The 26,975-nt window shown below is 44.5% G+C and overlaps 11 protein-coding genes across 16 annotated transcripts; 8 read left to right on the top strand and 3 right to left on the bottom strand.

Moving 5' to 3' along the window:
- Window positions 1–4,373: 4,373 nt before the first annotated feature.
- Window positions 4,374–6,657, top strand: LOC6607223 (sterol O-acyltransferase 1). The gene is made up of 2 exons (XM_002031971.2): window positions 4,374–5,161; window positions 5,532–6,657. Exons 1-2 carry the CDS (start codon window positions 4,516–4,518, stop codon window positions 6,560–6,562), a joined length of 1,677 nt encoding a protein of 558 aa, XP_002032007.1. The 5' UTR covers window positions 4,374–4,515; the 3' UTR covers window positions 6,563–6,657.
- On the bottom strand, window positions 6,582–9,721 carry LOC6607222 (cyclin-dependent kinases regulatory subunit). The gene is made up of 3 exons (XM_002031970.2): window positions 9,416–9,721; window positions 7,125–7,201; window positions 6,582–7,054 (listed from the first exon to the last, which is right to left on the bottom strand). Exons 1-3 carry the CDS (start codon window positions 9,437–9,439, stop codon window positions 6,823–6,825), a joined length of 333 nt encoding a protein of 110 aa, XP_002032006.2. The 5' UTR covers window positions 9,440–9,721; the 3' UTR covers window positions 6,582–6,822.
- On the top strand, window positions 7,618–9,377 carry LOC6607221 (transmembrane protein 216). Of its 3 annotated transcripts, none has more exons than XM_002031969.2 (3): window positions 7,618–7,941; window positions 8,262–8,648; window positions 9,143–9,377. In XM_002031969.2, exons 2-3 carry the CDS (start codon window positions 8,432–8,434, stop codon window positions 9,334–9,336), a joined length of 411 nt encoding a protein of 136 aa, XP_002032005.1. In that variant the 5' UTR covers window positions 7,618–7,941; window positions 8,262–8,431; the 3' UTR covers window positions 9,337–9,377. The 3 variants fall into 3 exon arrangements, with proteins under 3 accessions (XP_002032005.1, XP_032578761.1, XP_032578760.1); XM_032722870.1 differs by having other exon boundaries at window positions 8,227–8,648; XM_032722869.1 differs by having other exon boundaries at window positions 8,222–8,648.
- Window positions 9,722–10,644: 923 nt separating the features above from the next.
- On the top strand, window positions 10,645–12,545 carry LOC6607220. The gene is made up of 2 exons (XM_002031968.2): window positions 10,645–10,900; window positions 11,108–12,545. The coding sequence occupies exons 1-2, from the start codon at window positions 10,645–10,647 to the stop codon at window positions 11,299–11,301; spliced, it is 450 nt and encodes a 149-aa protein (XP_002032004.1). The 3' UTR covers window positions 11,302–12,545.
- Window positions 12,546–12,689: 144 nt separating this feature from the next.
- LOC6607219 lies at window positions 12,690–14,319 on the top strand. Of its 2 annotated transcripts, none has more exons than XM_032722867.1 (2): window positions 12,690–12,827; window positions 12,892–14,319. In XM_032722867.1, the coding sequence occupies exons 1-2, from the start codon at window positions 12,806–12,808 to the stop codon at window positions 14,190–14,192; spliced, it is 1,323 nt and encodes a 440-aa protein (XP_032578758.1). In that variant the 5' UTR covers window positions 12,690–12,805; the 3' UTR covers window positions 14,193–14,319. The 2 variants fall into 2 exon arrangements, with proteins under 2 accessions (XP_032578758.1, XP_002032003.1); XM_002031967.2 differs by having other exon boundaries at window positions 12,716–12,827; window positions 12,889–14,319.
- Window positions 14,320–14,467: 148 nt separating this feature from the next.
- On the top strand, window positions 14,468–16,684 carry LOC6607218 (transcription factor Ouib). Its single transcript, XM_002031966.2, has 4 exons — window positions 14,468–14,643; window positions 14,716–15,233; window positions 15,429–15,677; window positions 15,744–16,684. Exons 1-4 carry the CDS (start codon window positions 14,524–14,526, stop codon window positions 15,967–15,969), a joined length of 1,113 nt encoding a protein of 370 aa, XP_002032002.1. The 5' UTR covers window positions 14,468–14,523; the 3' UTR covers window positions 15,970–16,684.
- A 6-nt stretch (window positions 16,685–16,690) lies between these two features.
- On the top strand, window positions 16,691–17,854 carry LOC6607217 (transcription factor Ouib). The gene is made up of 3 exons (XM_002031965.2): window positions 16,691–16,905; window positions 16,954–17,426; window positions 17,486–17,854. The coding sequence occupies exons 1-3, from the start codon at window positions 16,708–16,710 to the stop codon at window positions 17,829–17,831; spliced, it is 1,017 nt and encodes a 338-aa protein (XP_002032001.2). The 5' UTR covers window positions 16,691–16,707; the 3' UTR covers window positions 17,832–17,854.
- Window positions 17,855–18,033: 179 nt separating this feature from the next.
- Window positions 18,034–19,545, top strand: LOC6607216 (transcription factor Ouib). The gene is made up of 4 exons (XM_002031964.2): window positions 18,034–18,230; window positions 18,288–18,835; window positions 18,904–19,149; window positions 19,205–19,545. Exons 1-4 carry the CDS (start codon window positions 18,111–18,113, stop codon window positions 19,488–19,490), a joined length of 1,200 nt encoding a protein of 399 aa, XP_002032000.1. The 5' UTR covers window positions 18,034–18,110; the 3' UTR covers window positions 19,491–19,545.
- Window positions 19,514–20,912, bottom strand: LOC6607215 (transcription factor Ouib). The gene is made up of 4 exons (XM_002031963.2): window positions 20,711–20,912; window positions 20,095–20,651; window positions 19,796–20,041; window positions 19,514–19,739 (listed from the first exon to the last, which is right to left on the bottom strand). The coding sequence occupies exons 1-4, from the start codon at window positions 20,828–20,830 to the stop codon at window positions 19,610–19,612; spliced, it is 1,053 nt and encodes a 350-aa protein (XP_002031999.2). The 5' UTR covers window positions 20,831–20,912; the 3' UTR covers window positions 19,514–19,609.
- A 50-nt stretch (window positions 20,913–20,962) lies between these two features.
- On the bottom strand, window positions 20,963–22,845 carry LOC6607214 (transcription factor Ouib). Its single transcript, XM_002031962.2, has 4 exons — window positions 22,612–22,845; window positions 21,840–22,543; window positions 21,541–21,786; window positions 20,963–21,279 (listed from the first exon to the last, which is right to left on the bottom strand). The coding sequence occupies exons 1-4, from the start codon at window positions 22,750–22,752 to the stop codon at window positions 21,114–21,116; spliced, it is 1,257 nt and encodes a 418-aa protein (XP_002031998.2). The 5' UTR covers window positions 22,753–22,845; the 3' UTR covers window positions 20,963–21,113.
- A 357-nt stretch (window positions 22,846–23,202) lies between these two features.
- On the top strand, window positions 23,203–26,969 carry LOC6607212 (VPS35 endosomal protein sorting factor-like). 3 transcript variants are annotated; one of them, XM_002031960.2, is made up of 12 exons: window positions 23,203–23,282; window positions 23,349–23,439; window positions 23,503–23,616; window positions 23,677–23,848; window positions 23,906–24,561; window positions 24,622–24,788; window positions 24,848–25,130; window positions 25,188–25,498; window positions 25,556–25,887; window positions 25,945–26,253; window positions 26,310–26,578; window positions 26,643–26,969. In XM_002031960.2, the coding sequence occupies exons 1-12, from the start codon at window positions 23,212–23,214 to the stop codon at window positions 26,748–26,750; spliced, it is 2,883 nt and encodes a 960-aa protein (XP_002031996.2). In that variant the 5' UTR covers window positions 23,203–23,211; the 3' UTR covers window positions 26,751–26,969. The 3 variants fall into 3 exon arrangements, with proteins under 3 accessions (XP_002031996.2, XP_032576836.1, XP_032576837.1); XM_032720945.1 differs by having other exon boundaries at window positions 26,310–26,582; XM_032720946.1 differs by having other exon boundaries at window positions 26,310–26,562; window positions 26,643–26,758.
- The last annotated feature ends 6 nt before the right edge of the window (window positions 26,970–26,975 follow it).

The following is a 26,975-nucleotide window of genomic DNA, read 5'->3' as shown; positions in this document are numbered from 1 at the left end:
CCATTCAAGTTATGTTATAAAATATTTGTATTTAAAAATATGTATAATAAATATATATAATATATTTTCCTTTGAGGGTTATGTATTTGTTATATTTTCTAAATGAAATGCCCATTTTCCCAGGTGCATTATTTGGTTGATTCGCAAAGGCTGTTTCGCTTTGTTTGCAAAACAATCAAAAGCGACGTAGTCGCCATGTTCATTCCGAGTTTTCCCCGCCTTCGCCACCCGATTTTCCCCGCCAGTTGACATCGTTGGCGACATTAAATATTGCTAAGAGTTCTTTCTTCTCCAGCGATTCTCACTGCCTGTCCCTTTTTTCCGGCCAAACCAATTTCAAGCATATTTTTATGAGTCCTGTGTGCAGGCGGAGGGGTCAACAAAAGTCCATTCGGCTGGCAGGCGCAGCAGCTTTAGTTTATTTTGCAAACGTGTGCCATCGGACACGCCCCCCGTTCGTTCGAACGCCCCCCAGGAGCTGGGAACGATGCGAAGCCATGTGTTAGACGCTAATAACGTGGCTGGCCAAAAAGCGGCAGGAAATGGCCAGAGTCCAGCATGGAATCCTGCAGGCTACGGGTTCTGGTTTTGGATTCCGGTTCTCTGTTTGCTTCCATATGGTTTGGAATCCCTTGGTCTGGACGTGAGGGTAATGAAGCTGCGACGAAATGCTCCTGCGCAAATTGGGTATTGGTTAGTGCATTACCAACGGGCAGTAAAACATCTTTTGGATGATTCTTTATATGGCCAGATTTGTATTTGATTGGAAAGTAAGCTACAATCCGAATCGAAGTTAGGTAACATTTTCAAACAGCTGCTTTGTCAAGAAAATATTTAAAAACAATTACGGTATAATACCATATCACAATATATGCATATCTACTTAGTGTATAAACTGTGCTTAATTATAAATTATAAACGGAATTACAAAATGAACAAGTATAACTATACAAAATTAATATTTCGGTAATTACCGCCTTAAAGTTTTTCACACATTATTAAATACTTTACTTTTTTTTCGAAAGAGATAAATAAAAATCTTTATAATCATGGTATCAGCTAAACTTTCTTTAATATAATACTAAAACCCTATAATTGATAAACTTTAGTTATACCTTTAAAACTATTTTGCTTCCACGAATGCTACATTCGCTGAAACTCTAATCATGGCTCATGGCATCATCGCTAGCAATTTCACTCCGTTTTATGGGCCTTTTTGCCAAATTAAAAAAATGCGCCATTTCTAATTTGTGTGTGCTTTTTGCGTTGTTGCTGTTGTTTTCATTTTGGGACACACAAAACGGTGCGCCTATAAACCAACAATACAACGACAAATAACGGAAATGACAAAACATGCACACTCACACACGCACTCGCATATGCGCACAACACCCACCGCCCACCGCCCACTTTGGCCGCCCCATTTTTCCACATGCCCAAAAATATGCAACATTTTTTATATGTTTCTGCTTCACAAAACTTTTGCGCAGGCAGGATCATAAAATTTTTTCTGCTGCTGCTGTCACTTTTTTCCTCCTTTATTGTTGCTGTTGTTGGCCCGCTTTTGGTTTGTGGCCAGGCTTTTATGCTGCTCTCTATGTGTGTGTGTGTGAGTGTGTGTGTGTGGCAGTGTGTGTGAGTGCTTTTTATGACCCAATATGGCCGCCACAGAGCGGCGTACGTGTTTGCCTTCCCGTTTCCAACTTTCCACCATTTCATTGGGTCAGTGATGCCGCCGATCTATTCCAAAATGTCCATATATCAACATCCATAACGGTATATCCACCAACTCTTAACTAACTGTTCAAATGCTACAGCCATTTTGTTTCCAATTGTAAGTGATCATTTATCGTTTCCAAATTGATTGCTTCTAGTTCTTTACTATATCGTAATTATAATGTTTTGAACATTTTTATATATATTTTATCCTAACCTTGTCCAAGCCAATTTAAATCAAATTGAACTGCGAAAATCGCCACTTGGCCATCTCTATTCCGAGTGGGGGTTTATGAATTATATAGATTTTTATGCGGTCGCATAATATTTTTGTTGCCTTTTTTGTTTCTCCCTCTTTTTTGTGTTGGCCCCGACTGCTCGGTTTTGGCCTTCTTGGTGGCCTTCCCTGCCACGGAATGGGTGGCAATAAAAATGTCTTTTTATGTGTACGCTTGTCTCCTATCCCGGCCAAAGGATCTGGATCCCCCGTCCGTTCGGTTTCTCCATAATGGCCGCCTTCGGGCGGCATCTTTATGAATACGCTGCGACTTCGACTTCGACTGCGTCCTTTTGGTCCTTTTGGCCCCTGTGCTTTACGAGTCCTGGTAGTGGAGCAGCTTTTATTATTCCTATTTTCATATATATTACACTCTCCGTTTTTGGCTGTTATTTTTTCGCTCTAGCCATCGCACTGGCTGCTGTTGTCATTTTTGCATTAATTTCATATTTGGTTTATGGTTGCGTGTGTGTGTGAGTGTGTGCGTTGAGTTTTTCTTGCCGCTGCTGTTTATTTCGCATAAATAATAAATATTTTTGGTTATTGCGTCTGCACAGTATTAATATAATTTCTAGCACACCCACACACCAATACGTGCACACACACACACACACACCGCGTGCATCCTGCGAACCGCAGGACTTATGGCCGTGAGCTTTAATTTCGGCTCATTTTTCGCTATCAAAACACTATGTTTGTGCCCGTGTATTTGTTTTTATTCCACTCATCGAGATATACGCACATGCATACATACATATGCATATACTTACACTCTCGTAAATATTTGCAATTAAATATGCCAAAAATTCACCGAAAATATACAAATACACACACACACGCTCATTATTCGCAATTTGGGCCATGTTTTTGGTGCAGCAAAGCTATATACCATTTTTGGTATACTTTTTTGGCTTGGAAAAATGCGCTAATTAAAAATTTCATAATTTACACACAAGTCAAGTATTTGTTGGAAAATATTTGGAAAGCATTTTCAATCATTCAATGCAATTACAGCAAGCAAACTCTTAACTCATTTTATTAATTATTGCATCTAAACGATAATTATTTTAAAGGAAACTGCAGGCTTTTAATCGTAAGAGGAATTAGTATTGTAGGGCTTTTAACTTTTTGAACTAAACTAATGGTACATTTAAACCATTTGCCCCTTTTAACTTTTAACTGAAATAATTCCTGTTAAAACATTCTTGATAGTAAGTGGTAAGTTAAGGTTTATGACCAAAAATTAATCATAAACCTTCAACGCTAAGCTGATTCATGCAATGACGAAAAATTAAATTGAATAACTTTGTTTCCTTTATTACAAGTTACTTCCCCTTAGTAGCTGTTGGGAAATGTCTTTAGTGCATACTTTGTCTCTACAAACTAAGCATTAACCTGATTATTTGTGTAAGTACATCAAGATCACAGGTGTGCTTAGCCGCAAGGTGATTACAGAACTAGCTAATCTTAGTAGTTTTATTAGCCGCTATCAATGGAATCTTTGAACTTTGATAGGGATATCTGCGTGCAATTAAACTTTACGGATTTAAACTTATAACACCCATGCTGTTCCATCACATCGAATGTTCATTTGAAAGTTTTCCTAGTAGTTGGAAATGTGTTTATTGTAAATTTTCATACATATAGAAGTAGTTATAATAACATCTATAACTTTTATAACAGTAATAAGTTAATTTCCATTATAATCTAGAATTTTTCAACGATGGTTTTTGTGATACGCCCCACTGTGCCTGGCCCACTGTGCGCCATGCACTGGGCTGGCTGCAATCGGAATCGGGTCAGCATCATGTAAACAAATCGGGTGCAAGTGCACTCGCACTCGCACTCGCCTCCTGAGAATCAGAGAGCCACGAGGCCAATGGACAGCGCTTATCGCACTTGTGGCGTAGAATAGACTGATTAAAGTGCCGTTGACAGCTAGTCAGTCAGTCGTCTTGCTCAAAGTGCGAGATATTAGTCCGAATGTATTTCAATTACAATTGTATAGCGCACTTTAACTTAGCATTAGGAAACTCGAGACCCAGCTAAGTGTCGCGGGCTGGAATATATAGCGTATTTAGAATATGAAAAATTCTATATAATGTCCATAATTTTATCAAGTTCAAAAAGATCAACACAATCATCATTAAATAGATTATAAATAATAATAAAAAATATATTTCACTCGATTATTAATTTTAGTAAATTATAGATTTCATATTTTAAATATATTTTTTATTATTTATTATAATAATATATTTAATATAAATATTCATTAAATTATACATATAATAAAGCTATTTTTTTGATCCCCTTTAGCGCCGCCCCTGCTGCTAAGTCAGCAAAGCGCCGTTATCGACGCGGATTTGAAAACAACACAGCCGCACCAGCGACGCGTACATTGTGCGAACTGACGTTCCCGGGGACAGTCGCTGCTGTAAAATCCACCAGCTGGATAGGATTGACATTAACACTAAAGGAACAGCTTTAGAAGCAGGACGCACAGCATTTGAGAACCAGTCATGGCCGCGGAATGTCAAGAAAAACGAGGCGAGGAGGAGGCACAGCCCAGGTTGCCCGACCTCGGCTTTGTGCGCGACAAGCTGCAGAAGTTCCAGTCCAAGATGCTGACGGACTTCGAGCAGCGGCTGTCCTGCATGGTGGAGGATGTGCTGCAGGATCTGCGACAGCGCGAGCTGCGTGCCCACGAGTTCCCCAACTTCGAGAGATCGGATCGAAAGAGCACCTGGCACAATCGCGTCAGTCAAGCGCCAGCAGACGTCAGCGACTCCACAAATGGCCATGCAAATGGCACGCATCCAAGGCCACCGATCCAAAGCGAAACATCCGCCCGTAAGCAGCGGCGACAACTGCCCGAAAAAGTGTTCGTTGCCCGGGAATCGTACCTCACCGCTCTGCTGCAGGTGGAGCACATGCGCACCATCTACCACATCTTCTACATTATTCTGGTCATGTTCCTGCTGAACGTGATTTGCTACGATTACTTTGTGGATGGCCGCTTCGATCTGGGACTGGGCACTTTCCGCAGCGGACTGCGCCGCCTCCACTGGGTGATGGGCGTTTGGCTGCTGGAGCATGTCTTCGTCCTGGCACTCTACTTCGCCTTCCGCGGATGGGCCTTGGTCAGGCATAAGCTGAAACCGCACAGTAAGTTGGGTGATTTAATTATCGTAAAATTATAGGGTTAAATTAAATTATTTAAAGTATGGTAATGATAATTTATGGAATCATATCTGCTTTTTCAAAAGTGCAGGTAGTTAAAAGCTCATGTGTTATGAGCCTTTTGTTGAGGCACTTGACCAGCAAATTGTGACGACATCGCCTTTAACAAAGGAAACTCACTTATAACTTACTCATCTCGGTTGAATTGTACAACGTTTATTTGCACATTTGCTCTGTTTGTTTAAAAAAAGTACTTTACATAAAAGTAAAGTAACTTAAGAGAAGATAAATGTAGCACCTTAAAAGGACCTCATTTCTTTGGACATATTTTCTAATCAGTTCGCTCATTGTGCAGGTTTCCTCCAGCGCTTTTGGTCGCACAGCTGTCTCATCCTGTACATCAGCTCCCAGCTGGTCTTCTGTTTCGTGTCGACTTCGCTGTGCCTCAAGTTCAACCTGCCCTTCGTGAGTGCGTGTGTCCTGTTGCTCGAGAGCACGCGACTGCTGATGAAGATGCACGCCTTTGTGAGGTACAATGCTGAGCGGGTTCTGAAGGGCAAGGCCAAGAAGGAAGATGCGGAGGAGGAGAAAGAGGGCAGTGGGCGACCCTTTGTGCCGCCGCTGAGCTGCTACACGTACTTCCTGTTTGCGCCCACGCTTATCTACCGAGACAGCTACCCGCGCACCTCCCACATCCGCTGGAAGTTCGCCCTGAATCGCCTGTTGGAGGTGGTGGCCATAGCCTTCCTGTACGCGTTCATCCATGAGCGGCACATCCACGAGCACTTCGGACAGTACGGCCTGGAACCAATGGGACCCTCCCAGCTGATCCTCAAGCTGTTCGGCATGATGCTGCCCAGCGGGTTGATCTTCCTGTGCGGCTTCTACCTAATCCTGCACTCGTGGCTCAACTTCACGTCGGAGTTGCTACGCTTCGGCGATCGAATGTTCTACAAAGACTGGTGGACGTCGCACACTTACGATGGCTACTACAGAAACTGGAATGTCGTCGTGCACGACTGGCTGTACGAGTACGTATACAAGGATATGTACACTCATGTGTTCCGAGGTTCCAAGGTGGCCGCCTCGCTGGCAGTGTTCATGATCTCCGCTGTGGTCCATGAGCAGGTTCTCGGCTTCGCCCTGCAAATGTTCTTCCCAGTGATGTTCTTCTTCTTTGGTGTCGTGGGTGTTGCCTTGGTATTCCTAATGCGAAGTGCTCCAAAAGTGATGGGCAACATCTTTTTGTGGTTTTCTCTGATCCTAGGAAATGCCACGCTGATCTCACTATACGCCATGGAGCATTACGCCCTAAAGAACTGCAACCTGAGCAACGAGAGTTGGACGAATCGCCTGCTGCCGGCGATATGGCGCTGCTACAATTAGTCAATTAGTTAACCACTACTTTTAAACTGTCTGTACACAGGGCGTACGCTTTGATTTGTATTTTAGGTAAATAAACATAATGAAATTAACAGAAACGATGTCTTCAGTTCGTTTCGTGTCTTTGAACTTGCCAGCTGAACACTAAAGCTATGGTTTCTAATTTTACATCAGGCTGTCTGATGCTAACTTATGAAATACTGCGTGAGCATTGACGAGTGCGTCCTTGGAAGAGCGTTCCTTGGCGGCATGGCATCCTCCGCCTAACCGCAGAGATTCGCGATGGCCTGAGCCGCATTAGCGGCTGCCACCTGTGGAGCGTCCTCCGCCGGAATGCGTTTGCGTCGGAATAGAATCACATGAGGCTCCGGAGCGTGGACCATGTAGTGCACCCAGCCGGGGCTCTGCTGCACGCCCAGGTTGCGCCACTCCGTCTCGGTCATCAAATGAGCCTTCGGCACATGTTTGGCCAAATCCGGTGGCAGGATAACATGCCTGCAGGGTGGGAAAGTGGTTTGCGTGTAAACAAACAGTGTTCGGGTGCTGAAACGCAAGTCGCACGTACCTGTATTCAAATTTGTCGTCGAAGTACTTCTCTGAGTATTGAATTTGGTCGGCCGGCATTGCGAAAAGCCAGAAAACCTGAGGTAAATTAAGGAATTTTACCAAAATAGGTCAATAAAATCAGATAGATATGCCACAACTGGTTCGATTCTTAATACATTTGTTATCCCTGCACACATCGAATGTAAAGTTATCGTTTTGGTTATCAGCTGTCCAGCTTAACAGCACCTTTGGCGGGAAACTCAAATATACTGTTTTTAATGGCATGATCTTAGCCGTTTTTAATATATTGAACATGTACTTTCTTTCTGCATAATAATATTTGTGCAACGATAAAAGCAATTTTGTTTAAAAAAATCAGGTACTTGGTAAAAAGCTACTGTAAAAAAATGTTAACATATTTATCGAATGAAAAACTTAATTGGATAAAAAGTGATTTCCAGTGTGACCGGAACTCGCAGGCTCGCACATTTTCCAATTGGAATCGGCAATTTCTCCGTTACTCGCCCATGGCCACACTTGTGCATGTGCGTTAGAGGTTCCTTTCCTTTTTATATAAGCCCCTCGTCTCTCACCAACAAACCAACAACAACAAGCAGCCAGGCCATCGGGCAACAACAACGCGTATAAATAAACGTGAACGCATGTACTTAATATTAGCATAGAGTTGTCGCCTGCGTGCATTACATATACATAACATAACATCCACATACTCCCATGACAACGGGACTTCAGACAGTAACGGTAGAGCAGCTAGAAGAAGAGGAAAGAGCACTGGCGAAGTAGAACGGGAACAAGAAGAAAAAGCAGTGGAAGAGGTGAGGACGATGCGTAAATACAGTCAAACTTCCATAAGTAGAAACGACTGTACTACTACAATAAAAAGTGTCCTTTAATGACGAAGAAAGTTGTTTCTTGTCGGTAAATAAATTTACCTAGTAAATAAATACATACAATGTACATATGTACTTGTATGGGTAAAACAAAGCCACCTATAAAGTTCGATTGATTTTGTGAAATTCTAGTAGAGGAAGTTTGACTGTATGTATGCGCGCATTGGTAAATACGAGCAGACCGCAATTAGCAAAACTTGTTCAGTCCAGCAGGCACTCACTCACTCACCACATACCGCCCAAAGGTCCCAATGCTGTCGTAGAGAAGCCGAAACACCTGCTGCTGCCAGTGGAAAAGCGGGAGGAGCTGCTCCAAACTGCCCAGGTGACATCCAACCCGTTAGAGGCGACGCACCTGCCGCCTTGAGGAACTGGGCGCTACGCAGGAGGACTCGATACCGCAGTAGCGGCCACCATGAACGCCAGCCTCATCTATGAGATACTTATGTATCTGAACTCGTTCTACTTTGGCATGTACGCCGCCTTCGAAGTGGGCGTGGGCGTTCTTAAGGCGATCAATCTCAGCTACGGCGAGAACGCGTTGTCCCGGGAGGCCAGCATCCTGCTCTCACTGTGCATCATCGAGACCGTGCGCATTGTCTTCGGTCGGAAGAGCAGTCTAAGCGATCGTGGTGAGTACTCCCCTTGCCCTATGGCACTGCAAGGGTGGGAAAAGTCTACCAGCAGCGATGATGACATGGCGAAATTATTTGTTTGCCCGGTCACCATGCCCATTTCATGCCATCCCACTGCCTCCGCGGCCATAACCCATAAACGTTTGGACGGTCATACATATACATATGTATGTAGCCCACACGGCGTATGCGTAATTATGGTCATCACCCCGGATGAAAATACGCGTTTTATGGTGGAAGGGGAAAGGCGCCTTCTGGCACATTAGGCAATATGCAAAGGAAATCTATCAAAGCGAATCATCAAAATGAGTTATTGGAACAGCAATTGGGGCGGTTAATATTAATTATCGCAATGTGTTGTGTCGGATAAACATGAAATTATTAGTATAATACTTTAAAACACTGAATCACTTTCAATCGAATACACTTTATTATACGATTTTCCGTGCATCTGTAGCTAACATTTTCCTTGGTTTTGTCTCTTTTTGCAGGCTGGCAAGCAACCGCATCCGTAATATTAACACTGCCCAGTCTTGCTATTGTTATCTACTTGTGTTGTTTTCAAACCTTTGTTCTCAAACTCGAAATTATTCTGAGTGCCTTAATGATCACCCTACAAGGTGCTGAACTAGTCTACGCCAGCATATTCATTTGTACAATGTGTCGCCCCGTCACATACACCTAGCAGTTGATAAGCCGCGTTGCCGCCGCCACGTCAACGACCAAGATCGAGATCAAGACCAAGCCAGCACTAACACTCCCACCTGGAGGAGAAGGAGAAGAAGCATCCACAGCCGAGCGACGACTACGACGAAGACGAAACACTTTCCTCTGGCACTTTCACATCAAGCGATTCGCCAAGGCCTCAAAACTAAGCCACTTAAATGCAGACTAAGCCACCGCACATAAAAACAAAACAAAATATCTGGACCCTACTAGACCGCCTAGGGATCCGTGGGGTCCCGTTGGCTGGCGGTTGAGAAGGATTTTCAACAAGGTACGTGAACCTTTATCAACTTATATAATCCGCACAGATCATTCGCGCCCGCGGAAATCACATCGCGGCGAAACACGACGCGTCCGATTCTATCAAAAGCAAAGCTGCATTTAATTTGCATTTCTTGGTTGCATTCTTTTGTCCGGCCTTTGTGGCGTTGCCTCCCTGCTGGCGCAGTTGCTCCTCGGACCCGCTCGGTTCTGGTATTTTTATACGGCTCTGATGGTCTAAAATTATATGCGAACTGCATGGCTCGTGCAACACCGCTGCTGTCCCCTAGGTGCAATGTACACTTCTAATTTGAATGTAATATACACGGCCCACTGCGGGCACGTTAGCCTGGCTGTAATGACCAGATGAGAGGGCTCTCCGTTCGGTCTTGGTTAGCCAACATGCCCTGTACGATTTACAGAGGAGAGCTTCACGAGACTTTAGCGAGGCATAATGTACATAACGCTTTATGAGTTTTTAAAAATAATTTAAATGCCAACCTATGGTTGGCTTATATTCACCCTAAACCTGTCCTGAATTTCAAGGTAACCATTTAATGGCAGTTCTGTGCCCTGTGGAGCATTGCGTCTAGGGAGTTTTTAGGAGTTTTTTTTTCCCCAACTAGCCGCCAGCGAAATCATTCTCCCCCACATTTCTAGGCAGGCTATCTGCCGGCCAATGCTGACCCAAACAACGAGCAGAGAAAACAAATAAAAGGCGACAACGACCAGCAGCACATTATTCAAATAAACAGCACATTTCGCAGCGACAAACCGTGAGACCGCCGATGTCGATGCCGCTGCCGCTGCATTGGCCAAGCGAGCAGCACGGCAGGTTCGCGTTATTATTATGGTCAGTCTATAAATACAGTGCCCAACGTGAGCAACGCCGCCGTGTAAGCGATCCGGGAGATCAAATCGGTGCAATTTGCCGTAGACATCGAGGGGTAACAGGAGGAAAAGAAGAACCAGCAGCCAGAGGAGGAGGTGCTAAGCCGGCAGAAAGATGCCGCCCAAGCGTCCGCCACCGCTCGTGCCGAAGAAGCCCAATCCCAGCATGAACTACGAGGTGTTGATCTACCTCAACTCGTTCTACTTCGGCATGTTCGCCTGTTGCGAGATGGCCATGGGCCTCCTGAAGGCCATCAATCTCAGCTACACGGGACATACTCTGGCCCTGGACACGGGGGTGATGATTAGCTTCATTGTCTTCGAGACGATCCGATTGATAATGGGGCGCATGAGTTCGCTGGCCGATCGAGGTAGAATCTTCCGCCCGCTGGCTGGTCTAATTATAGGATTTAGAAAAACAATAGAATCACCCTCAATAGTGTTATCAATCGTTTAATCAAACCAAACCATTAGGTTTAAAAAACTGCTTATATCCTATAATAGTATAGTATCTATGGCTCTTACCATCAGTTAATCTTGTCCAGATTCTAATGAACTCCTATGCTTTTCGATCACAGGCTGGTCGGCCATACTGTCGGTCTTCATGACCGCCCCCTGCTTCGTGGGCGTCTCCTATCTGCTGCTGCTCCAGACCTACCGACTGCGCCTGGAGTACTGCCTGTGCACGCTGCAGATCGCCCTTTACCTGACCGAGGTGTGGTATGCCATCGTCTTCGTTTTCTCGCTGTGTCGTCCAGTAACTTATGATTAGCCACATAGACAGACACATCCAACAGCCAACTAGCAGCAAATATACATGCGAAAGTTTAGCAATCTACAAGATCGAAAAAGGATAAAATGCAGAGTAAGAAAATGTAATGAAGATGAAAAGCAGTAGGCAGCTGAATTGCTCATGGCCGTGGAGAAGAGAAACCAAACAGAAAGAAAAGAAAACAAAACACATTTGTAGCATATTAATAATTATGTATAGTAAGGTTTATGATAACATACACACACTCTTATATACATATATGTAACGGTTTTATATACAAAAATTGTTAACATTTAAGCATCAATTGGAACCAATATAAGACAACAAGCAAAACCTAAAACTTGAATAATTTTCACAATTTTAAGATGACAATTTTTTTGTAAAAAAAATATCGAAAAACAAATTTGATGTGTGGAAATAATAATTTATAATAGTTCACAGAAAGCTCGAATCTTAAAAAGAATTGTAAAAAATCATTGGAATTTATCACAAAATCTAGTCAGCATCAAAATCATGAAACAAATGGCCGAAAGGGCATTAAATTAATTAATTACCACTAAGAGGCAGCGTTTAGTAGTTCATGCCAATATTCAAAAGGCGGAGAACAACATAATGGAGCCCAGTTAAAAGTCTAGACCATGTGTGTACTTTAATGAAACTACTTTATATAAAACTAGCAAATAGCGTAAATAACATGTTCAAGACGTCACTAAAAACAATGCAAACCCAAGCGGTCAACCGTTTACAAGGTAGCGAACAACAAATTAGCTAAATCATATAAAACATTTATAGAGTGTTAAAAACTAGGCGAAAACCCTCCATTACACTTCTCCCCAATTCAGCCTATTGGCAACTTAAAATCACGCTCAATTATCCCCGCCTGAAAGGAAACGAGGATTACAGCTCCTCCAATGCTAGTCACTAATGTCCACAAACATTTTCGAAGTTACACCGAAGATTGTGTAATAATTTGTAAGACCTTTGTGTGGTTTCATAGCAAAATAACGCACAAATCGATCACAAAAACTCTCAATAGTCCACAAATCTCATGCTTTTAAAACCAAAGAAACAATTTTACTGAAACCAAACCAGTTGGAAGCTGGAAGCTGAAAGAAAACCAAAACCAGATCCTACGTTGAATAATTTACCTGTATAATATTTATGTCATTTCGTTAAACGCAAAATGTTAACATACTTTTAAAGCGCGTGTAAAACGGATAGTTAATAAACAAACAACAACAATATTTAAAAGAACTTATACACTCTCGATTGAAATGAATATTAAAGATCGAAAGAAATAAAGCAGCATTTGTTATTAGTAGGCCGTGTGTTCAATTAGATCTTTTCGAGTATGATAGGTGTATTTTGTTGTGTGCCTCCAAATTTTCAGATATAATTCAGCTACACACATACAGGCATCCCAAATTTGTAAGCTCTGTAAATTCAAAACCAGAACAGCTGCAGGCCAGTGGCGAACTTTATTGGTCAGCGGAGAACTCAAACCATGGATAGAAACCACAAGTCGGGTGAGTCTTGCCGATTGTGGCATCCTTAAGTTGTTAAAACTATGTGTGTTCTTTGCTCCAGAAGAGGGGTTTGGACGCTCAACGTCTAGTAGCAGTCGCCGCGTCATGTGGAAGCTCAACGAGGAGGAGGAGACCTTCGACTCCTTGGTCAATTATCGCCGGCATCCTTCGCGCAGCCGGAACCGAAATAAGGTATCCGATGTGCCCACCAAGGGACGCACTGCCTCTGAAAACTGTCAGCTGCCATCGCAAGAGTTGGAAACACAGAGCGCCAGCAACGAACAAGGTGCATTGGGCAACATGTCGGCTAGCCCACCACAAACAACCAGGAATCCCCATCAATCTTCGGCAACGTCACTGCCGGAGGCCAAGGGATGCACTGCCTCCGAAAACTGCCAGTTGCTATCGCAAGAGGTGGAAACAAAGAGCGCCAGCAACGATCAAGGTGCATTGGGCAAAATGTCGGTTAGCCTGCCGCAACAAAGCTGGAATGCCAATCAATCGTCGGCCACGTCACTGCCGGAGGCCAAGGAGATCAGCTCCAAAGAGCAGGCGATCATCTACTGGCGGCGTCTTTTCGACGGTATCCACAAGCGTCAACGTGGCGAAAGGAAAATTTCAGCAATGCAGCCCGAGAATCCCACAGATGTCGTGCTGACGTCCAAGACAAACCTGGCATTGCGCTACAAGCCCTCCCACGAATCGCTTAAGAACAAGCGGATCAAGGACCTGGCTCCTGAACGATGCCCGAGCACGTCACGGGGATCAACGTCCTGCAAACTGGTATCGGATCTCAAGATGGAGACGTTCAGCCTGCCGCCGCAGCAGACGTGTGTTGTGCGCGAAGTGGAGCCACGGTTTGGCCGACGCCGACGCATGTTGTTGGCCAACGACACGGATTCATGCTACTCCGGCGAGCTGGAGGTCCCCAAAAACAGTCCCGTCCAGGAGCCAGGATCCTATCCACGCAGCGAACTGATCAGTGTCCATGTCTCGGCGCCCACCAGCTGCTCGTTTACGGGAGCGACACGGCGGAATCCGTTTCCAACTAGGCATCGCACTGCGGCGAGCAAGGTGGCCGCCGAGACGAAGGGCGGACCATCACCAGCAGTGGGGGGCAACAAGTGCTCGAGTGTCAGCAGTGGGAGCGCAGGTACCAACCAACTGCCCAATTTCCGCCAGCGGCAGCAAGAGCTCCATCGCTATCGCGTTATGATCGAGCAACGGCGCCTCGATCTCCTCGAGCTCAAGATAGCCCGCGAACGCGAGGAGGCGCTGCACAGCGAGGTCCTGTTCCACAAGGAACTGCAGATCAAGGAGAACATGATCAAGGTGTACGAGGACAACGACTGCTCCAACGCCTAGGACTTCCATTATTCCTAACTCTTTCGACCCAAAATTCATAATGGTATTTTACAGTTGGCAATGGCCCTGGCCTCAGTAGTTCAGAACACTCAATCAAATAAAACCGAAATTCATTTAGTCATCCCAATTTAGGTTTTTTATTAACTACATGGGAAATAGGTATCCAAACTGCAATATTTGAAATTCTTGTAAGAGTCTCAGCAACTTGGCGCGCAATTTCAAATTTAATGTCCTCGCTCGTTCACAGCACTGGCAGTGTGTGCGCTTCGCTGTGAATGGACATTAGCCCCAACCAACTTTTTATTTCATTTGTTTAAACCGAAAACGTGAAATGTTAATAAATGTGTGCCGAGTTTGCGGCAGGAGCCGGCTGTGCCCCAAAGCCGTGGAGCTCTTCAAGCCCGGCAGACAGGCTATTCTTCGCCGCATCCAACTTATAACCGGAATTCGCGTGAGTTAAGGAATCAAAATGGATCGCGCAATTTACATATGTATGAGGGCTTTCTTTTTTTGTATTCTGCAGCTTCAGCAGATTCCCAATGCTCCGGATATGGTGTGCTTTTGCTGCCAGATCGATCTCCAATCGGCCACAATTTTCCGGAGGCAGTGCATACTGCAGCAGAAGAAATGGGTGCCATTACAGCACAGCGATGAAGTGGGGGCCAGCGAGGAAAAGAAGGTGGGACCCAATGATCCCTCAACCAAGAAGAAAACGACCCAGCGTCGAAAGGGGCGACCCAGGATGCCACTGGAAATTGTGGATATTGTCGTAGCGAACGGGAATAAGGCTTCAGCAGATGCATCAGTTGGTGGTGATGAATTTGATCAGCCGGTGGAGATCTCCAATGAACCGGATGCCACCGATAGCGATGTTAACCTGGAGGAAATAGATCTTCCGGATGAGGATGGCTTGGAGTCGGATCACGATTTACCGAATGTTCAAATCCACAAGTGCGACACTTGTGGAGAAATCAAAAACAATAAATCATCTCTGGTCAGGCATCAGTTTGAACATAATGGACTAAGACCATATCCGTGCAAGTAAGTAAGAATCGTGCCGATACATACATTTATACATTTACTGATGCCTAAATAGGTTGCAACAATCTTCGTCGTTATCTAGCGTCTTGGTATCTGGTCCATTATCACGATTTGATTAGCATACATTGTACATACATACAATTCTTTTTCTCTGTACAGTATCCACAATCTGTATTAACAATCTGTATTTTTCAGGGAGTGCCCAAAGACCTTTTTGTCAGCGAGTGATCTGAAGGCACATAATCTCACCCACCACACCTTGGAGCCCCCATTCGCCTGTCGCTACTGCGATCGTCGCTACTTCTCCGTGGTGGGCAGGAAGAAGCACGAGCGGGTCCACACCAACGAGCGACCATTTGTGTGCGATCATTGCGGCAAGGCCTTCACCAGGACCTGCATCCTGAAGGCCCACATGGCGTCTCACCAAGTTGTGCGGAAGTATAGGTACTTGATGAAATTAAAACAACATGTCGAGATACATTCTGCTATAATCTTTCATTCCCGTTTCAGTTGCGATGTCTGCGATCGTTCGTTCAGCCTGAAGAAACATCTCGCTACGCACTTCATCTCCAATACCCACAAGCGGAATGCTAAAGCCGTCACCTCGTCGTCGGAGTACATGTCCATGCTCAGTTTTGAATCTGATGAAACCTGGTTCCAAGGCACCCCACTAACCAGTTCCGTTGACGAAGATCTGGTGCAGTCGCAATTCGACCTGTTGTGTCAGGAAGTTTAATTCATCTCAAGATGCCATTTGATTTATCAAAATACCAAAAAAAAATTAAATTTAGGTAAGAGCTAATCTGCAAAGACTTAATAACAGCTGAAACCACAAAAGACAATATCAAATATGGGTCTAAAAATATTGGTGACATTTTTAAAATTCCTTAAAACCCAGCAACAACGAGACAACTTCGGAACAAATTTAGCTTTTTTAGCACGTAGTATTTAAAAATCACATTACAATAGCCATGTTATTGTAAATTTTAGGCTTTTTGCCTTTTTTTTGCATAATTTACATGTGCTTTGCAATTGCTTCCTTGAATATCACAAAAGTGCCTATGTAGTCTTATCGAAGACTTAAATATAAACATACATACTTTGTTGGGCTAGTTTTGATATAAGATATATTCAGACATCAGGTACAAAAACGAACAAAGAATTTAGAATCAAAACTTTTTCGGGATACATCTTACGAAACATTTTACGTGGATTATTTGGATTTACCAAAAAAGAACATTGTTTTCAAAAATTGATACTGCGCATCTTAGCTTGCAGGTGGTACTTATTTCAGGCATAATACCCATAAAATGGTTCAGTTTAATGATTTGACTAATATTATTTACACATATTATTAAGATTCAATATTGTAAGCAGTATCTGTTTTATCAGACTGCTCCAGTTGTTAACAGACCAAGAGCTATTTAAATAAAGATTTTGACTTTCAAAAATCCCCCCTCCACTGGCGGCTTGAATGAATAATTTATCCGGTTTGCCTCAAAATGTAATCACCATTCAATTGCCTTTCCAACAGTCGAGTTTAGTGATCGAGATGCTGAACAACGTTTGTAGAGTCTGCGGAAGGCAGAAGATCTGTGAGAAGAGCCTGAATCTCTTCGATTTGGTCAACCGAAAATATCTAAAGCACTTGCACATGATAAGCGGACTAAGAGTGAGTAAAACGACGTTTTAAAATTGAGATAAATAATATCAGCAGCAGTTGGTGGAGTTGGACGATGTTCCTGGTTTCATGTGCCTTTGCTGTCAGGCGGAACTCAGATCGGCATTGGCATTCCGGAAACTTTGCATCAAGACCCAAACTAAATGGCTAGCCATCGAGGACGACTCTTCGTCGGGAGATGAAGATACCAATGCCAATTCGGAGCTGGAATCGAAACAATGCGCATTCAGCCATTTTGGGAAAGAGAAAGAAGGCGAGTTGATTGCAGAAACCTTTCAGGTACTGATTGAAGAGGAACCCATAGACAAAACTCTGATTCGAGATGCGGAAGCGCAGCTGAGGGAAGATGGAGTAGATGAGAAGTGTGTACCGCCACAAAAGGTTCTCAAAGTATCAACCAAACTGGATGATCAGATTTACATATGCGAGCTGTGCGGGACTCATGCCACATCGAAACCCACTTTCCAACGCCACATGAGAAAACACACAGGCGAACGACCATTTGGCTGCAAGTAAGCCTTGCTCACAGATTAAAATTGTAGATTCTTATGCTGATTTCGCATCTTTTTAGGGACTGTGATGCCAGGTTTCTCTCTGCTGGCGAACTACGTGCCCACCACCGTGTCCATACCGGAGAGCAACCGTTTGCCTGTCGCTTCTGCGAGAAGCGGTATGTCAGTTACATGGGCCGGCTGATCCACGAGCGGACTCACACCAACGATCGACCCTATGTGTGCGAAGAGTGTGGCAAAAAGTTCACCACTGCCTATGTCCTGAGGAACCACATGGTCATCCACACGGGCGAGAGGAATTTCCGGTGCGACATTTGCGATCGCTCCTTCCAGAGAAAGGCGCACCTGATAACGCACACCAGATCTATGATGCACGTCCAAAATGTCAAGAAGCAGAAGTCATGAGGGATTACATAGCTCGAGCCATCAAATGATATAATATAAATTAATATAATATTAATATTAATATTAATATAAATAAATTCGTAAAACAATTGTATATTTAGTTCGATTTTTATTAGTAGCAGCCGTTACGATTTAGTGGATTTATAAGCCGCCAGTGCTGAACAACGTCTCAGGTGGAAAAGCTACGGCGCTGCTTCGTGGCAAATGACAAATCATTTTTGGGTGGCTGTCTTGTTTACAATTGGAAATTTACCAATTAGAGTCGAGTAACCTGGTAAAATGCTGCAAAATGTGTGCCGCGTGTGTGCCAGCAGCACGGACAACTCGAAATCGTTGAAACTATTTAACAATGGCGCCAGCAAAGTGCTGCAACAAATCAATTTGCTCACCGGTGTTCTGGTAAGCCTACGAAACACATTAATTCCTTCAATTAAAATGTTGTATCTTATTTGGCAGCTGCAATGTGAACCCGATTTACCCGACTGGATGTGCGAGACCTGCCAGGCGGATTTGAATAGCGCCATATCCTTTCGTGATCGCTGCCTGAGCAGTCAGAAGATCTTTGAAGAGTCGCTGGTCAGGACCGAAGAGGCCACATCCCGCTCCTCAATTCGTCGGAGTGCCCGTTCCCAAAGACTGCGGCATGAAGACACCGCGCCAAAGACGCCAGCCAGTCCGCTGGAGGTAATGATTAAGCTGGAGAGCCTGAGCAATGGCGACGAGGAGGACGATGGCATCGACCACCTGGACTCCTGCAACGAAGCCGACATGGAGCTGGCCATCAAAGCGATGTCCAGCACTTCCGGGGATGATGAAACCCCCTCACCGGTCAGATTAAAAAGAACCCGACGTCGGGGACTTAAGAAAGGCGGGAAAGGTGAAAATCGCTCAAAGGTTACGCTTCCAGTTTTCTTTTGCGATCAGTGCGGCAACAACATTACGGGGAAGTCCTCCTTCGACCGTCACCTGCGCAAACACAGCGGCATTAGACCCTTTCAGTGCGAGTAAGAAAAGATTTAGCTCGTCAATTGTACAATCTGATAGTTAAGTGTGTAACTTTGCTCGTATGTAGACTCTGTCCCGCCCGCTTCCTGTCCTCCGGCGAGCTGAAAGGACACCAAGTGATGCATACTGGAGATCGCAAGTTTCAGTGCCGGTACTGTGACCGCACCTACGTGAACTACAGTGGTCGCCTGCGTCACGAGCGGACCCACACAAATGATCGACCCTTTATTTGTGCGCAGTGTGGCAAGAGCTTTACCAATTCGTACATCCTCAAGAACCACATGCTTATCCACACGGGCGAGCGCCTGTTCAGGCTAGTAAACTATCATAGTGCTTAAGTCAATGATCACTTAGCCGATCCTTTGCAGATGTGAGCTGTGCCATCGATCCTTTGCGCGACCCACCCACTTGAAGACTCATTTTCGATCCAACACTCACAAGCACAACGTGGAGAAATCGAAGGCAGACGCGGGTGGAGTTCAGCTGTCGCCATCCCAGTCAGCGGATCAGGTTAAATTCGTGACGGGAAAGGAGGCAGACGCAGAGGCGGATGCCTTTACGATAGAAGTGCCTTTGCCCGCGGAGCAGGAGCAGGATGAGTCTTTGGGCCTGGCTGCTCTGGGAACATCCACTCTAATGTATAGTACAAATTAGACCTTAATGAGTCCATCTCAACCTTTAAAGTCAAATATAGTTCACATTTTGTTTATCCCTTTTGATTTTTCCTAAAAATGGTTATTTTGGTAGTGCAATCGTTTTTAACTAAGAGCTTCTTAAGTGATATCTTTTAGGGTTTTATCAATGATTGTTTCTGCTTTCTGCATATTTCGTCTGTGAGCATTTGAACGAAAATGGGTGGTAAGGTGTGTGTAGCGACTGAATAACTTATCGCACGGGTCGCACCTGCAAATAGAATAGCTTATTATTACATTTAAGTACTATTTCGAGTGCCCCCTTACCTAAAAGCCTTCTCCCCGGTATGCACGAGCATGTGGTTCTTAAGAATATATGATGTTGTGAAGGCATTGTTGCACTCCTTGCAGACAAAAGGTCGTTCGTTCGTGTGAGTCCGCTCGTGCTTCAGCCGAGTGCTGTAGTCCGAAAAGCTGCGGGAACAGTGTCTGCACTTGAAGGGCTTCTCCCCTGTATGCTTGCGAATGTGGCGCTTAAGTTCCACCGGCGTGCAGAAGCGATCCTCACAGAATCTTAAATGAAGCGGATTAGTTGGGATCAATCTTAAGTAGAATAGCCACTTTACTCGCATCCAAACTCCTTGACGCCGCGATGTCGCTTACAATGCAGTACGAATGATATTCGATCTTTTATGTGATTTCCGCACTCCTCGCAAAAGTAGGTCCTATTGGAGTCGCGGGGGTTCCGACATTTTCTCCTTTTTTTGGGATTCTCAGAGTCTGATTTGAGTTCCTGCTTTGCATCTACTTCAGTATCGCTTTCGTAAATAAGGTAATCCATGTCACTATAATCAATATCATCCTCATTGTTGGGCTCGTCTTCGTTGGTTTTAGATTCAGTAAGAATGTCTTCCAATTTAAAAACAGAGCTTTGGATGGACACTTCATTGAGATCGTCTAATCGCTCGACTTCTATGCTTATTTCTGCCGGATCCAGTTGCTCCTCCGGCTCAAGGGCACTTTTGGGAGATTCCTGGCAGATTTTGAGGAAGTCTTCAACATCTTGGGAATGGAGCAACTCCCTTTGGACTTCCAAACAGCGTTCCCGAAAGGATATGGCTTGTTGCACACAAGTTTGGCAGGACGCACATAGGCGATTCGGCAACGTAGTACAGTTCTTTAGCTGCAAAAAAACAAAAAACTTTAGTAAGTTTAAGACACTACACATTATTATCCTCTCACCGCAGCTCCAGTTAGTAGTTTGATGTGTTCCAGCGTAGTTTGATTGCGCTTTTCAAATATATTCAATGATCTTTCAGCATTCGTGCGCTTGCCGCAAGTGCGACACATTTTCGTTTCCATTCTTTAGCCGATAAAAAATTTTGAAACAGAAAACCTCCGAATATTTTGTAAACAATGCTGTGCTTGTCAATCAGCTGTTCCGTTTGCCATTCGCATGGAAGCGAATTTACGGATTAAATGAATGCTCATAAGTTGGGATTTGAAGTTTTGATTTATTATTCAATATTAAGTTCTACATGTTTCAATTAGTTTTGTTTATTATTTTCAGAAATGCTCCTTGGCTGTGCGCCATTGTCGCTCTAGCATTGCCTGTAATTGCTATGTATATATAATTAGGCCAGCATTAGATGTGCAGGCTGTCCTCCTCCTCCTCCTTGAGTTCACGCTTCTGCTCTTGCTCCAGGACCTGTTTCATTTCGGCTTTCTCCAGATGCCGCTTGTGTACGCCAGACCGGAAGTGGGTGCTCAGGTGGGTGGGCAGCATAAAGGACTTGTCGCACAGCTCGCACCTGGAAAGGAAGATTCAGTTTTAGATGGTATTTCAAACATATTGGTGACTGTACCAGTATCCCTAGTTTTATATTATTATAAGAATATTCACAATTTCGTGAGTAATATTTAGTTATCTTAATTCGAAATATTGCTTGTATTCAACGATGTTTTCAATTTATCATAAGGTTTTGAAAAATTCTTGTAATGCCGAATAATATGATCGTAGAAACCTAGTTATTGGGTTTCCCTGTACTGTGTAGCTGTAAGACTTAACGTACCTGTAGGCCCGCTCGCCGGAATGTATCAGCATATGGTTCTTAAGGATGTAGCCGGTAGTGAAGGCCTTGCCACAAGTGCCACAGACGTAGGGGCGCTCATTGGTGTGGGTACGCTCATGCTTCACGCGGGTGGTGTAGTCTGTGAAGCAGCGGCCACAGTACTTACATGCAAACGGTCGCTCTCCGGTGTGCTTGCGCATGTGGCGTTTCAGCTCGGAAGTTGTGCAGAAGCGCGACTGACAGAGTCTGAATATAAATTTACTCATACTGTATCCAAAAAGGAGTAGAAATGTACTCACTCGCAACCAAATTGCTTGTCCCCACGATGGCGCCGGCAGTGGAGTTCAAAGGCCATGCGTCCCTTGATGTGATTGCCGCACTGCTCGCAGATGTATACTCCACCAGTGCCACGACGACGCGCATCATCCGACCGGACCTTCGGCTTTGGCGGCAGACTACACTTCTTAACGACAATGTTTTCATGCTCGTACTCATCATCCAGCACGTTGTCAAGAACGGCCACCTCATCATCCGAATCGTAGACGTACGCGTCGTTGACGTCGCCCACAATTAGCTCGGTGTCTTCGTCCAGCTCCAACGTTTGCTGCTGTTCATCGTCTTCGGCCATTATGGAATCATAGTCGGCCTCTTCAATCAAGGATGCTGCGTCGTCCTCGCCGGCGTGTCCCTCGGCCACCTCGTAGTAGGTATTATCGTACTCTACCTTGGTGTCGTCAATCTCTTCCTTAGGTTCTTCCAATACGATTTCCTGATAGGTGGCATAGACCTCTTCATCGTCGGGCGGCTTCACCGTCTGGACAATATCTTCGCCCATAACAGCCGCCCGGTAGAAGACCGAGATGCCCTGACGTTGCTCCTCAGTCAATCCCAAGAGTAGCTCACGCTGGGCGGCGATGCAGCGCTCCCTCAGCTTAACGGCGGAAGCCAGTTCCATGCTGCAGCACTCACAGATCTGATCCGGCAGGCAACCGTAGTTCTCCAGCTAAGGGAAGCACCAATTAATTACGCTATAACTACATAAATTCCATAAAGCCGCAGTGAAAAATTTACCCGAAGGCCTGTGAGCGCCTCAATGTTCTCGATCATCTTTGTGTTGTTCCGCTCGAATAACTTCGGCGACCGCTTGTTGCTAGCGTACTTTGCGCATACGCGGCAGGTGCTCTTAAGGTGTTTCAGTGCCGATTTCGACATTTTTTCATTCGCAATCCGAAATAAAATCGTTTTAAAGATATTTCTGAACACAATTAAACGCGTCGCTTGTCAACTGCATTTGCCATTCACCCAGTGTTTCGTTTTAATATTTGCCATTCGCCCCGAAATAAACATATGTTCAGTGGCGTAGGCAAAAGGGGTTCATAGGATGCCAAAATGTATATATTCCTTCGAAATCGAATTACTTTGTTAACATTAGTATTATATATGGTTTTAATACTGAATGTGATTTGCATATTGGTTATATTCCAATAATCTCACATATAAATTTGATAGTTGTTTTCTTATTTATGTGACGTTTTATAAATTTACATCTCAATTAATTAATCTATAGAGCTGCAAGCGAAACGAAATATATACAGTAGAACGGGTCCTAAGCTAAAGCCCTGGCATAAGTACAGTTTCTTCGGTGTGTTTCATCCCTCACGGGCTACGTCCATGTCATGTTGGCAAACAGCTGTCAGGAATGCCGACAACAACAACCACGACGCTATGGCGAACTTGGAATGGTAATTTATTTATTTTCCCCCGATAATAAACAAATAATCATTTATAAACATTTCTCTTGACTGCAGGGTGTGCGTGCCGCGATGCTACGAGGTCCGGAAGAACCGCCTGACTGGGCAGGCCACGCTGGAGCATCCCCTAAAGCAGCATGCGGTGACGGTGGGTAAATGATACAACGCCCTTATCTGTAAGTGATTTAAATGGAAGCACAATCTCCACCAGGTGGTGGACAGCAATCCCTTGAGCCGAGCTCTGGAGGGCACAGATCCGCTCTCACAGTTTGCACGCCAAGATGATGAGCTCAACGATCCGCTTAGTCAAATGGTCACCGAATTTGTAAGTAAGGTGGTGCACCGGTAAGAAACATGACTAAGTTTTTCGCACTCGGATCTGCAGGATCTCAAGTCGAAGCGCCGCGAACGTGACCGAACGGAGCCCGAGGACAACACACTGCAGTGGAGCAGCCGACGACTAGGGATCCTCAACCGCTTTACAACCAATGAGAAGCTATCGCTGTCTACCAGCTTTCTGGTGTCATCAGGTAGCCTGGATGGCGGCAACGAAAGCAGTAAGTTCAGGGGTTGTTATTCATTTGATCTGTGATATATATTAATAAGAATCGTAGTTAAAGCACAAACGGTGGTGGCCGACAAGACAAAGTTTCGCTTGGAGCAGTTAGACCACTTTGACGACGGCAGCATGCGTCACATGATGGATCTTACTCAGCAGGAGTACATTCAGCGGTTTGAGCAACTCAAGCAGGAGCTGATCCAGTCCTGGCACAACGATCAGCGAGTGAAGGCGTTGAAGATAGCCATACAGTGTGCCAAGATGCTAGCGGATACCACTGTGCTGCAATTCTATCCGAGTCAGTACGTTCTTATCACTGATATACTGGATGTTTTTGGAAAATTGGTATACGAACGACTGCGTGCTAAGGCCTCAGGAGATCCTGCCGCATCGGCGGCCACATTAGAGCGGGAAAGGGAAGCTGCCCGGGATACGTGCCAGAATTGGTTTTACAAGATCGCCTCGATTCGGGAGTTGCTGCCGCGTCTTTACTTGGAGCTGTCAATATTCAAGTGCTACGAATTCCTTTCATCATCGCGCGAGGAGTATGAGCGAATTCTGCAACGTTTGACCCATCAACTGAGGGGTATAGCTGACCCTCTGGTATCGAGCTATGCCCGCTGCTACTTGGTGCGCATGGGTGTTACTCTAACGCCCAGTAAGACATACATAAGAGAGAACTTTGCCGACCTGTTTCTCGTATATCCTCAGGTGAGATTGAGAAATATTAAACGGTTTATCCCTTTTACTACAAATTTAATACTTTTAAAGATCTTTCGCTTCGTGGCGCGCTTTAATCTGCATCCGGAGATCGTCACCGCCAGCTCCTACCTACAGCTATATGCCCCAGCCTTTGACTACATGCTTCTCTGCCTTGTTCACAAAAGTGAACTGCACACCCAGGATATTCTTAATGAGTGCAAGCAGTTAAAGAATAAGTAAGTAATTTTCTTTTCAGAATTTTAAATGAACTAATTCGTATTGCATTTATTCGCAGTGGTGCTATTCTGATGTCTGTTTTAAGTTCCTTTAAATCAGAGTTTATTGCTACGAATGCATTAGAATTTATTGCGCTAATTAATGCTTCCGAAACGCCCGGAATCTCCAAGTCCCAGTTGCTGCGCTCGCTGGGAAGCTGCGTTAGCAGCTGCGCTCCTCTACAGGAGCAGCGGGTGACTTTCCTGAAGGCTGCCTTCGAGACGATCAACAAGTTGACTGATCCAAATGAGTATATAAACTGTGTGGAAACATGGGCTGTCTTTGTATCCCAGTATTTTACGGTCAGTTTGAAGTCTATATCTAAAATGTTATCAATAATGCTTAAGTCTTTTTATCAGATAAACGAGGTAAACAGATTGCTAGGAGAACTGAATACGCGAATGTGTCTTGGCAAAGCATATGAAAAGCATTATTCTCAACTGCAAAACATTCTTACCCGGATAATGCAGAACTATCGCAGCATTGAGCTTCTGTTGATCCAGCCCAACTTTCTGCCCTACTTGGATCTCTTCCAAAAGGAGTCGGTGCGTGTCGAGGTTTGCAAAAACATTCTCAGTTTCTATAAACAGAACAGCGAGGAATATACCTGCGACGCTGTAGTGACAAACGCATTGATGTATCTCGGAAAGATCTTGAACGATTCAGTGAAGTGAGTGTTGCAATAGTGGCAAAGTTTAATTATAATTCTAATCACACGACTATTTAGTGCCTTGTCCGTGGATGATGAACGTCGTCAGATAGCTCAGCTCATCAATGTCTTTATTCACAAAGTTCACTTTGGCAACGACTTGGAGCAGCAACTAAGTTTTTATGTGGAGGCTCGGGGCACGTTTAGCAATCTGGACGCAGTCTACGTAACTCTGGTGCATGCGGCCTGCAAGTTAGCCACCCGAAACCGTTCGAAGTCAACTGGTTTCGTTAAGGCCTGCATCGCCTACTGCTTCATCACCATTCCCAGCATTGAAGCTGTCCAGCAGCAAATGAATTTGTACTTGCTATGCGGACAGCTGGCTCTGCAGCATCTCTGCCTGGGGCAAGGCAAGTTTAAATAAATATTGTTTAACTACTTTATATAATTGTATTTATCTACAACAGCTGATGCTTGCTTTGAGGCCTCTTTGCAATTGGTTAATGAGCTGCCCGCAGCCACCGTGGACTTTGATGGAAAGCCTCGCAGCTTAGAGCCATTCCTTGTCTCGTATATGTGTAATATCCTGGCCACATTGATCGTGGTACCAGATAGTCCGGAACAGGGAGTCCTCTATTTTCTTCGCCTTCTGCTAGAAGTGGTTGGCAGACATAAATTCAAAGCTGACAGCTCAGCGCCGAGTATCATCTATCTGCATTCCCTCGATATGCTGTATGTACAAAGTCTGGAAAGGTTTCCCTATCATATGAAAGGAGGTAGGATAATTGGATTACAATTTGTATCGCTGACTAATGGTTTCTAATGCTTATAGTGGTGTCCAATGACGATTTGTATGGCCACGACCCCAAATTCTTGCAGGAGGTAAACAATATGTGTGCTCAGGTTGTTGATGCCATTCTTCTGCAGCTGAAATCGCTGGGACTAGCGCAGCAGCAAGGATCGCAAGCGGAGCTAGCCCTGCAACTTTTTCTAAGGATTGTAAAGTACGCTGATCTGGAGAGGGAAACTATTGCTCAATTGGCAGTCAATCTGTGGCTCCTAGCCAACAAAGCACAATCACAATTGTATGTGAAAACACTAGTAGGTGACATATTATATATTACCCGTAAGTCCCATTTATTTAACATGCGTTTTTTCTATGCAGCCCCAAACTCTGCGCAGTGTAGAGATCATATACAAACAAATAAAGGATGCATCTCCCACAAGGGCTCAGGCTATTGCCAAACTGCTCCTGCGCATGCGCAGCAGCTGAGAATCGAGCTTGTAAATCCTATGGTTATTTGCTGAGATTATATATTCTTATGTGCATGAATCTTTTACGGATTTATTGCCCGGTTCTCTCCTGCGTTTTTGCTTAGTTAACCTTGACGAGGAGCCGACAAATTTTGTATTACATTTCTGTGCAATTAAAAGTTATAATGTTTGAAATTATTAAAATTTTACCTATACCTACGTAGGTAATAAACGCGTACTTAAT

Source organism: Drosophila sechellia, chromosome 3R (assembly GCF_004382195.2).
Source record: "Drosophila sechellia strain sech25 chromosome 3R, ASM438219v1, whole genome shotgun sequence".
NCBI classification, from domain to species: Eukaryota; Metazoa; Arthropoda; class Insecta; order Diptera; family Drosophilidae; genus Drosophila; species Drosophila sechellia.
This window is presented reverse-complemented; position numbering and strand designations above follow the sequence as displayed.

Bases quoted from the DNA above. Each gene is read 5' to 3' on its own strand.
- LOC6607221 (XM_002031969.2), top strand. From the start codon at position 8,432: ATGAACGCCAGCCTCATCTATGAGATACTTATGTATCTGAACTCGTTC. The intron at 8,649-9,142 runs GTGAGTACTCCC...CTCTTTTTGCAG, and splicing joins GAGCAGTCTAAGCGATCGTG to GCTGGCAAGCAACCGCATCC.
- LOC6607212 (XM_032720945.1), top strand. From the start codon at position 23,212: ATGTCATGTTGGCAAACAGCTGTCAGGAATGCCGACAACAACAACCAC. The intron at 25,888-25,944 runs GCAAGTTTAAAT...TATCTACAACAG, and splicing joins GCATCTCTGCCTGGGGCAAG to CTGATGCTTGCTTTGAGGCC. The intron at 26,254-26,309 runs GTAGGATAATTG...TAATGCTTATAG, and splicing joins TCCCTATCATATGAAAGGAG to TGGTGTCCAATGACGATTTG.
- LOC6607216 (XM_002031964.2), top strand. From the start codon at position 18,111: ATGCTGCAAAATGTGTGCCGCGTGTGTGCCAGCAGCACGGACAACTCG. The intron at 18,231-18,287 runs GTAAGCCTACGA...CTTATTTGGCAG, and splicing joins ATTTGCTCACCGGTGTTCTG to CTGCAATGTGAACCCGATTT. The intron at 18,836-18,903 runs GTAAGAAAAGAT...GCTCGTATGTAG, and splicing joins ATTAGACCCTTTCAGTGCGA to ACTCTGTCCCGCCCGCTTCC.
- LOC6607215 (XM_002031963.2), bottom strand. From the start codon at position 20,830: ATGGAAACGAAAATGTGTCGCACTTGCGGCAAGCGCACGAATGCTGAA. The intron at 20,652-20,710 runs GTGAGAGGATAA...GTTTTTTTGCAG, and splicing joins AACTACTAACTGGAGCTGCG to CTAAAGAACTGTACTACGTT. The intron at 19,740-19,795 runs GTAAGGGGGCAC...TTCTATTTGCAG, and splicing joins ACCGGGGAGAAGGCTTTTAG to GTGCGACCCGTGCGATAAGT.
- LOC6607220 (XM_002031968.2), top strand. From the start codon at position 10,645: ATGCCGCCCAAGCGTCCGCCACCGCTCGTGCCGAAGAAGCCCAATCCC. The intron at 10,901-11,107 runs GTAGAATCTTCC...TTTCGATCACAG, and splicing joins GAGTTCGCTGGCCGATCGAG to GCTGGTCGGCCATACTGTCG.
- LOC6607214 (XM_002031962.2), bottom strand. From the start codon at position 22,752: ATGTCGAAATCGGCACTGAAACACCTTAAGAGCACCTGCCGCGTATGC. The intron at 22,544-22,611 runs GTAAATTTTTCA...TGCTTCCCTTAG, and splicing joins AGGCGCTCACAGGCCTTCGG to CTGGAGAACTACGGTTGCCT. The intron at 21,280-21,540 runs GTACGTTAAGTC...CTTCCTTTCCAG, and splicing joins TCCGGCGAGCGGGCCTACAG to GTGCGAGCTGTGCGACAAGT.
- LOC6607223 (XM_002031971.2), top strand. From the start codon at position 4,516: ATGGCCGCGGAATGTCAAGAAAAACGAGGCGAGGAGGAGGCACAGCCC. The intron at 5,162-5,531 runs GTAAGTTGGGTG...CTCATTGTGCAG, and splicing joins GCATAAGCTGAAACCGCACA to GTTTCCTCCAGCGCTTTTGG.
- LOC6607222 (XM_002031970.2), bottom strand. From the start codon at position 9,439: ATGCTTCTTCTCCTTCTCCTCCAG. The intron at 7,202-9,415 runs GTGGGAGTGTTA...AATTTACCTCAG, and splicing joins TTCTTCTCCTTCTCCTCCAG to GTTTTCTGGCTTTTCGCAAT. The intron at 7,055-7,124 runs GTACGTGCGACT...CCCACCCTGCAG, and splicing joins GACGACAAATTTGAATACAG to GCATGTTATCCTGCCACCGG.
- LOC6607217 (XM_002031965.2), top strand. From the start codon at position 16,708: ATGAATAATTTATCCGGTTTGCCTCAAAATGTAATCACCATTCAATTG. The intron at 16,906-16,953 runs GTGAGTAAAACG...TATCAGCAGCAG, and splicing joins ACATGATAAGCGGACTAAGA to TTGGTGGAGTTGGACGATGT. The intron at 17,427-17,485 runs GTAAGCCTTGCT...GCATCTTTTTAG, and splicing joins GAACGACCATTTGGCTGCAA to GGACTGTGATGCCAGGTTTC.
- LOC6607219 (XM_002031967.2), top strand. From the start codon at position 12,806: ATGGATAGAAACCACAAGTCGG. The intron at 12,828-12,888 runs GTGAGTCTTGCC...TCTTTGCTCCAG, and splicing joins GGATAGAAACCACAAGTCGG to AAGAGGGGTTTGGACGCTCA.
- LOC6607218 (XM_002031966.2), top strand. From the start codon at position 14,524: ATGTTAATAAATGTGTGCCGAGTTTGCGGCAGGAGCCGGCTGTGCCCC. The intron at 14,644-14,715 runs GTGAGTTAAGGA...TGTATTCTGCAG, and splicing joins AACTTATAACCGGAATTCGC to CTTCAGCAGATTCCCAATGC. The intron at 15,678-15,743 runs GTACTTGATGAA...TTCCCGTTTCAG, and splicing joins CAAGTTGTGCGGAAGTATAG to TTGCGATGTCTGCGATCGTT.